General features: G+C 41.9%; 1 protein-coding gene across 1 annotated transcript; it reads left to right on the top strand.

Annotated features, from left to right (window-relative positions):
- Positions 1-140: 140 nt before the first annotated feature.
- Positions 141-7,975, top strand: LOC131364721 (heterogeneous nuclear ribonucleoprotein R-like). Its single transcript, XM_058408004.1, has 12 exons — positions 141-333; positions 1,549-1,706; positions 1,956-2,074; positions 2,166-2,273; positions 2,374-2,487; positions 3,002-3,178; positions 3,368-3,503; positions 3,729-3,934; positions 4,047-4,196; positions 4,372-4,493; positions 5,001-5,643; positions 5,804-7,975. Exons 2-11 carry the CDS (start codon positions 1,553-1,555, stop codon positions 5,611-5,613), a joined length of 1,899 nt encoding a protein of 632 aa, XP_058263987.1. The 5' UTR covers positions 141-333; positions 1,549-1,552; the 3' UTR covers positions 5,614-5,643; positions 5,804-7,975.
- Positions 7,976-8,473: the final 498 nt, after the last annotated feature.

Below are 8,473 nucleotides of genomic sequence, written 5' to 3' on the forward strand. Positions count from 1 at the left end.
TCCCGGGTCCAAATATTAGAGATATTAATAAAATAAACTACCGAAGTGGTCGAGTAGAAGTGTCTAGGGAGGGAAATGTAGAAGTGATGGGATTGGGACAGAGCCACAGGATTGGCTGGGCTTCACCGCGCCGCGCGAGGAAGTGGCGTTGTTTGAGCGACGAGGGCTTTTGTGTGTGTGTATGTGTGTATCTCGTGGATCGCTAGTTACACACGCGCTTATTCACGTTTCCTGTGGGCTTTTTTCGGTGCTGAAGAAATAGAGCGTCGCTTGAGGCGTTTACCTGTGCAGGTGTCGCTCCGTGCGGGAAAAGTAATAATAATAACAATATCGGTAAGCTTCTTTAAAGCGGTGTGTGTGTTTTAAAATCTGTTAGTTTGGCGGTTGGTCGATTTGAATCTGTGAAAGGATTCCACGGCTAGGCCGCGGCTAATACACTGTAGCTAATACGACTTAGCCGGCTTGCTAGCTGCTCCAGCCGTCTCTTTTGTTTTCAAACCTAGTCGTATTTTGTCGCGGTTGCTTTTATGCCTCTTAACCGTTTTGTTATTTAGCCCATGGTGTCGGTGATGGAACAGGCTACAGAGTTTAGCTTAATGGCGGTTTCGGTTTGTTTGAGCTATCTAGCTAGCATGGTGTGGCGCTAGTTTTGTTAAAGGGGGGCGGAACGCCGTTGTGTGTGTGTATGTGTCTTAAGACGTTTTAGTGCACATATTAATGCAGACGTTGTGGAATGGAGAGGTTTTAGTGCTGGTGGACCAGATTACGAGCTCTATAGCTAACTAGCTTTCGCTCATACGTGCGCTTTTAGCGGTTAGCAAATGCGCGCGCGCGCGCTAGGTTAAGTGGGATCAGGGTTGTTTTGTTTATTGAACCGGTGTCGCTGACACGAGGGGGGATGAACAGTCTTGCAGTAAAGATACGTGTGTTCTTGTTTTTAAACGAAATATAAGTCTTATTTTTGTACTGATTAGCACGGGTATGTTTTTGTTCTGTGTTGTCTGAGAAAGGGGGCGGGAACGCTGTGGCGCGTGCCTGCTCGCTCGTGCAGATAGGTGCAGGTGTAGAGCAGGGGTTCACAAACTTTTGCTTTCTGTTTTAAAGTAGAAATAGTTTCCAGGGATCTCATTATAATGTTTGTTTTCCCCCCAGTAACGGTAGTGTGAAAGTGATAATGTATTTGTTCCTGAACTTTCCTATTCCACATTGTCATGAGAATTCTCTTTGTATGGCAAACAAATATATTAAGTCCCCTAAATGTCCTTATTTCTTCAGATGTTTTTGGTGGGAAGTGCAACTAGCGTTTTGTTGAGGTCTGATCATCAGTGCGGTGTTTTGTAGATTTAGTGGCGATCATTTGTCTAAAGCTAGGGTCATGCTTGGAGTGGCAGCAGTGTAATGTCTATACAGCAGAACAGCTAAAGGGTCTTCAGTGTAGTTACTTACCCTTTAGGAAGAAACTTGGGTTCCTGTAGTGAGAGTAACCGCTGAGGTGCTGTAGCTGCCTGACTCCCTGATCTTACTTCTGTACTTCTCTGTCCTTCTCAGAGGTATGGCTGCTGAAGTGAATGGCAGCTCTGCTCCTGCAAAAGAAGAAGAAGAGCCTATGGACGTCTCGGCGGCACACACAGAGAACTACCAGACTCTCATTGATGCTGGACTTCCCCAGAAAGTAGCTGAGAGCTTGGACAACATCTTCCAGACTGGTGAGCAAGTACATCATCCACACTGTAGCCCGTTTAAAAGAAGAAGAAAGTAGCGTACAAGTCAGCAAGTGTAAATAGTTATATATAAACACTTGCAGGGTAGCTTTTAGAGCAAGTATATCTTCATAGGAACCTGAAACAGATACATTTTGTTTGTTTGGGTGTGAATGCTGATTAAATGCACACAGTGGTGGTATGATGGGCGAGTGTCCGCAAGCAAAGCTAAGAGTTTGTGTGTATATGATACAGGTTTGGTGGCCTATGCTGACCTTGATGAGAGGGCGATCGATGCTCTGCGTGAGTTTAATGAAGAAGGAGCTCTGTCTGTATTGCAACAGTTTAAAGAGAGTGACTTGTCTCATGTCCAGGTGAGTCCTTCTGGTATTACCTTTAAATGCAAAAACTTTAAGTATAAATCAAATGATTTTTGCATCTTAATTGTTATTTGATACCTTGCAGAATAAGAGCGCTTTCCTTTGTGGTGTCATGAAGACCTACAGACAGAGGGAAAAGCAAGGCAGCAAAATACAGGAATCCACAAAAGGCCCAGACGAGTCAAAGATAAAGGTGATTCTTCAATAGGTTTTGAGCAATGGAGTCTTGCATGTTCAGGCACTTTGTTTTGTATGGTCTCATACTGATGACATCATCTCCCCTCCCCCCCCAGGCTTTGCTGGAAAGGACAGGATATACCCTTGATGTCACTACAGGCCAGAGGAAATATGGTGGGCCGCCCCCAGAGGCAGTCTTCTCCGGCACACAGCCCGGAATTGGCACCGAGGTAATATTTTACAACTAACACAACAACATATGCATGACCGCTATTTCGAGTACATGCACATGCAGTTTTGTGCCTGTTAGCCTGTTTTGTTAGAGAGATTTCACAGATCTCAGAACTCTCAGTGCAGTTTCTCAGATTTCACAGTGCACACGATTACTTGTTGGTTGAGAACGGGTTAGGCTGAAAAAGAAGTTTCATTCATTTGATATCTTGGTTATATGTATATTCCTATCCAGTTTTCAGAGCAGTTTAGAGTTCTGTCTGTTGCTGCACTTCAGAATGCACTTGGTTCACTTCCAGCGTTATGGATGTTCCAGGGTTGTATCTCCTTTTCAGTTCATGCAGACACACACAGAGAACACCTCAGTGTATGAGGAGTATGTTCTAATTGCATTGAACAAAACACAAATCTTCGATTCAAATAGAATAAAATCTTCTCTTCTGCTTTTTGAATGCCTTGAAGGTGTGTTACACAAATTCTTACTTTTTACTGCGTGTGTGTGTACTTGTGTAGGTGTTTGTGGGAAAAATTCCTCGGGACTTGTATGAAGATGAGCTGGTTCCACTGTTTGAGAAGGCGGGGCCCATATGGGACCTGAGGTTAATGATGGACCCTCTGTCCGGACAGAACCGTGGCTATGCGTTCATCACCTTCTGCAGCAAAGATGCCGCACAGGAAGCGGTCAAACTGGTGAGTCTTGCGAACAACAGACACACTTTCAGGCCACACCTAGAAACTTGGAGAACCTCTTGCTATAAGAAGCTGAATTGAATTCAGACATTCAGCTTATATTATTTTTACACAGTCAACACAGAATTAATACTGAAATTCTCTCTCTCTCTCTCTCACTCTCTCTCTCTCTCTCTCTCTGTTTTTCAGTGTGATAATTATGAGATCAGACCAGGGAAGTATTTGGGTGTCTGCATCTCAGTAGCCAACAACCGACTCTTTGTGGGCTCCATTCCAAAGAACAAGACCAGGGAAAGCATCCTGGAAGACTTTGGCAAAGTGACAGGTCAGAACCCAGGCACTCCACATTCGTCTCCATTATTTACAGTACCTCTTAACATACAACTTTTTAACCAGTCAGTTCATCTATACTGGATATATTTCAATATTCATGTAACTAGTAGAATGGCCTGGAATCATTTCTCATTCTCAGAAGTTTACTTTATGGTAAAAATAGGCTGTGTATGTTTTTGCCTGTATTTGATTTATATTTCTTGTGTGCTTGTTCCAGAGGGTCTACAGGAAGTGATTCTGTACACGCAAGCTGACGACAAGAAGAAGAACCGGGGTTTCTGCTTTTTAGAGTATGAGGACCACAAGTCAGCAGCACAGGCCCGCCGTCGCCTCATGAGTGGCAAAATTAAGGTGTGGGGCAACCCTGTAACTGTGGAGTGGGCCGACCCTGTCGCTGAACCTGACCCTGAGGTCATGGCCAAGGTGGGTTGTGTGAAAGTTGGAGACTGAGTTAATAAATGCACCTTAAAATGTTTTATTTTATTTTTTTTTTAAATGTGGTTTCACAAAATGTTTTACATTCGTATGCATTTAGGTGAAGGTGCTGTTTGTCCGTAAACTAGCCACTTCTGTCACAGAGGAGCTGTTAGAGAAGACCTTCTCGCAGTTCGGGAAACTGGAACGTGTTAAGAAACTGAAAGACTATGCCTTTGTTCACTTTGAGGAGCGGGATGCTGCTGTTAAGGTAGTAAAATTAGGCAGTGTGTGTGATCATCCATTTGCAAAAATGCGTCATAGTTATGATTGCATGGCGAATAATCATTGACATAAGATAAACTTAATTTTAAGTGCAAGATCACTTAGAGGAACTAAATAAATGTAATCGTAGAAATGTCCTATTGTGTGTGCACGTGTCTCAGGCCATGGAAGAGATGAATGGGAAAGAGCTTGGGGGAGAGGAGATTGAGATTGTCCTTGCTAAGCCTCCAGATAAGAAGAGGAAAGAGCGGCAAGCTGCCCGGCAGACCAGCAGAAACACAGGGTATGTCCGTGCACACAAGCAGAAGAAACACCGTGTTAACAGTGTATTAACCTTAACCTCGATCGACCACATCAAACTTAGTATGGATGATCACCACGGCTAAGAGTTTCCACTCCTTTTTCAATACAGATAAAAATAAACTTTTTTTGCTCGAAACTGACATTTTGTTGAATGGCCAGTGAATGTTTACAATAAGCAGCTGAACTGTATCAGCTGTAGAGGGATGACACAGACACAAGAGAAAGTCTGGTCAACACTGCTGTTATCGAGTCTCATCCAATCCTTACAGTAAGCAGCTGAACTGTATCAGCTGTAGAGGGATGACACAGACACAAGAGAAAGTCACTGCTGTTATCAAGTCTCATATAATTAGCACAATATTTTTCATTTGTGTTTTAGGTAAACATTTTTTCAGTCGTTATTTGCATAGAAGTTTGATATCATGCACAGATGAGGAAGAGATGCACTCAAGGTCTCATTTCACGCTGCTTTTTGTCATCTGTGCAGGTACGATGATTACTACTACTACCCCCCACCCCGCATGCCACCCCCAGGCCGCGGCCGTGGCCGAGGTGGTCGTGGCGGTTATTCTTACCCACCCGATTACTATGGCTATGAAGACTACTACGACGACTACTACGGTTATGATTACCATGACTACCGTGGTGGCTATGATGATCCCTACTATGGCTATGAAGAAGTATATCCGTTAAGGGGACGCGGCAACCGTGGAAGCCGTGGAGCCCCGCCCCCACCCAGAGCACGTGGGGTTCCCCCGGCTCGTGGTAGAGGTGGTTATGCTCCGAGGGGAGGCGCTCCCATGGGAGCAGGCCGAGGAGGACGCGGAGGAGGACGAGGTGGCCCTTTCCAGTCGCCCAGGGGTGGACGTGGCACCAGAGGTGCCCGTGGGAACCGTGGCGGTAACGTGGGTGGGAAGAGAAAGGCAGATGTATTTAACCAACCTGATTCAAAACGACGCCAGACGACCAATCAGCAGAACTGGGGGTCGCAGCCAATCGCTCAGCAGCCACTACAGCAAGGGGGCGACTACTCCAGCAACTACTACAGCAACGACACCCTGGAGTTCTCCCAGGATTCCTACGGGCAGCAGTGGAAGTAGACGACACACACATCACCCCCCCATAAAAAGGTATTTGGCAACAATAAGAAAAGAAAAAAAAAATCACCAAAAGTAAATAAAACGCAACTAAAAAAAACACGTTCCCACCGTCCTCCTGTGAAAAAAAAGAAACACTCAGACGTTGATTGGCTGGCAGTGTTTGACTTCTATTCTCCTTCTCCCTCCGTAGAGTATGTCAGTGACACAATAAGGACACGCCCCAGAATTGGCTTCACAAATCCTGATTGGCTGAAAGTACGTTTTGGCTGAAGACAAGAATGTATCTGTTCCTCCTCCTTCCCCTGATTGGTTTGCTCTTTCTCTCTCTTTCTCTCTCACACACACACACACACACACACACACGAATGACTGGGACATTTTGTCTTAAATCATGCTCCACTTTTATCCCTTCCATTTGTTCTTTGTTTTAAAAGCCAGCAATGAACATTTTAAAGAAACAAGGACTTCGACTTCTAAAAAAAAAAAAACAAAAAAAAAGAAAGAAAAGGAAAAAAAAAAAAGACAAAAAAAAGTCTGTACCTTTAAAATCATGAAATTGTCTTGCAGAAAGCTCCTGTCCAAACGTTCATTCAACCCCCACCTCCCCCTCCAACACATCAATACTGTACACTCTCTTATTACCCCCCACTCTCTTTTACTCTCTCTCTCTCTCGTTCTGTGGTTTCTGATAGTGGCTTAGGGTCTTGCTTGTAAATAATGGCTATGACTAGAGCTTCATTTTCATTTTATTTGTCTTTTTTCGGAAGTGGAGAAAAGAATCCACAGGAAGGAAAAACAAAGTTTTGTAGCTGGAAGTACCGTTTAAAGTGTATGTTTAGCATTTCTAGAAGTAGTTAAATTGTGTTTTTTAAAACCTGACATAACTTCAGACATTTTTTTCTTCTTCTTTTTTGAAATTTGCTCGTTAGGACTTTGGTTTGGCTCACCTTAAGAGCCATGACAGTTTGTTCTCTGATGTTTGTATTTATAACTTTTATTTTTTGTTTGTTCCGTTTCAATAAAAACTCATCCGAGCAACAATTGGTCAAGTAACTTTGAAACTCAATGTTTGTGATCTGTAAATTTATTTAGCTTGTACCATTCATCATTCCTTAGGCCAAACAAAAATACACTCTTAAGTCAAATCACAATTTATAAATGCATAAATTTTGGCTATGAAATTCAACATTCACATCGTTGGAGGAATTCCCTTTTCTTTCCTCTCACTGATCCTGTATGAAGATTATGGGAGCTACATAGCCGAATGTGTCGTCTTTTTTTTTCTTTTTCTTTTTTTTTTAATGTAAATAAAACTTCTTTCAGGAGCAGGTAAAAACTTTCCACGTAGAGCAACACATACAATATTATAACAGGGTTCTTGCACACATCTGGTCTAGAAGTTAATCCAAGTTATTTTGGAAACATTACAGATGTCAAAGTTATATGGACACCGAGGATATAAACGGAGTGGTCCTTATTTATCAAAGGTGCATGCATTCAAACCTGATCACAAAACGAACCAATGCAAATTCCATTCATTAATTTAGTCTTTTTAACTGTATGATCATTTATAACAACCTGAAAAATAGTCGATCAATTAAATAATCAAAATAACCGTAAGAAGTACAGCAGTAGGCTATAGTGATTTGAGTATTTTATGCAATGACTAAAAAATGAAACCACCATGGTTAAATTGGAATAAAGTGTGAATCTGAGGCTCAGAGTTCAATCCTGTTTCGGTCATTAGTCTTTCAGTATTCTGCATACAAAAGACTCCAATGTATTGAACCGAATCCACATTCTTGGGAAGACTGGCTGTTTAAAAGGCATAAGCATCTAATCGGTATTAAAAAATAAAAAAACAATGAGTGGTAACATACCCACGATGAAGCTAGTAGTTTAATTCTTTACTCCAGGTCACTGCTTGTGTGTGTTTTTTTTTTTTTTTTATTAAATCATTTCCTGCACTAAAATCTTTTCTCATTGCAATGCAACTTTGATGAATAACCAGCAGGACTATATAAAGTGTTTCACAAATTTCTTTAAAAAGACCTTCTAAAAGCATATTTCATGCAGTTGTCTCACTTCACAGCATGGCTACAGCCCTTTAGAATATCAATAAAATTGGAAAACCATTTTTAATTAATAATAATAAAAAAAAAGTCGTGAAAAGATATGGCAAGAACCCTGTATAAAGCATTGCTTATACTGTCGGAACAATTTACACACTGAATATAAACCATCTCTACACTCCTGTTAAAATTGTACGTTTTTAAGACGTAAGAAATGAAGCCAAGATAAAGCGGACCTTTTCCTAATTTTAATGGTAGAAAAAAAAATCAAGTGGAAATAAAAAAAACAAGCTAGAAATATTTATGGGAAAGTTACAATAACCTGGTTGCATACTTGTGCACATCCCTTATAGTCCTCTTTGCTTGTAACATGACACTAAGTTGATATGCGTATTTTTTGTTCCTCTCCTCTTCTGTAGCAATGCTACAACTTAATCAAATTGTGAGAGGATTTAAACTTCCTCTGCACAGTGTTCAAGTCCATGACGCTTGTCCGTGATTTGACGTGATGTTGATTTAGAGCGCCAGTCCCAGCTGACGAGAAGCAGCCCCAATAGCATGATGATTTCACCACCATGCTTCACCATGAATTTGGTGGTCTTCGGGTTATAAGTTGTTGATTATGTGGCAAACATATCTTTATAGATTTATGTCCACAAAATTCTACCTTTTGTGGACAGTGGGTAGGGTCTTTTAACTGAGCTTAGATGTTTTCTCCTTGTGTAAGGACTTCCGTCTAGCAACCATACCCCCAGACGTAAAGAATACAGAGAGCCATCAGCACATAC

Source organism: Hemibagrus wyckioides, linkage group LG14, assembly GCF_019097595.1.
Source record: "Hemibagrus wyckioides isolate EC202008001 linkage group LG14, SWU_Hwy_1.0, whole genome shotgun sequence".
Classification (NCBI taxonomy): Eukaryota; Metazoa; Chordata; class Actinopteri; order Siluriformes; family Bagridae; genus Hemibagrus; species Hemibagrus wyckioides.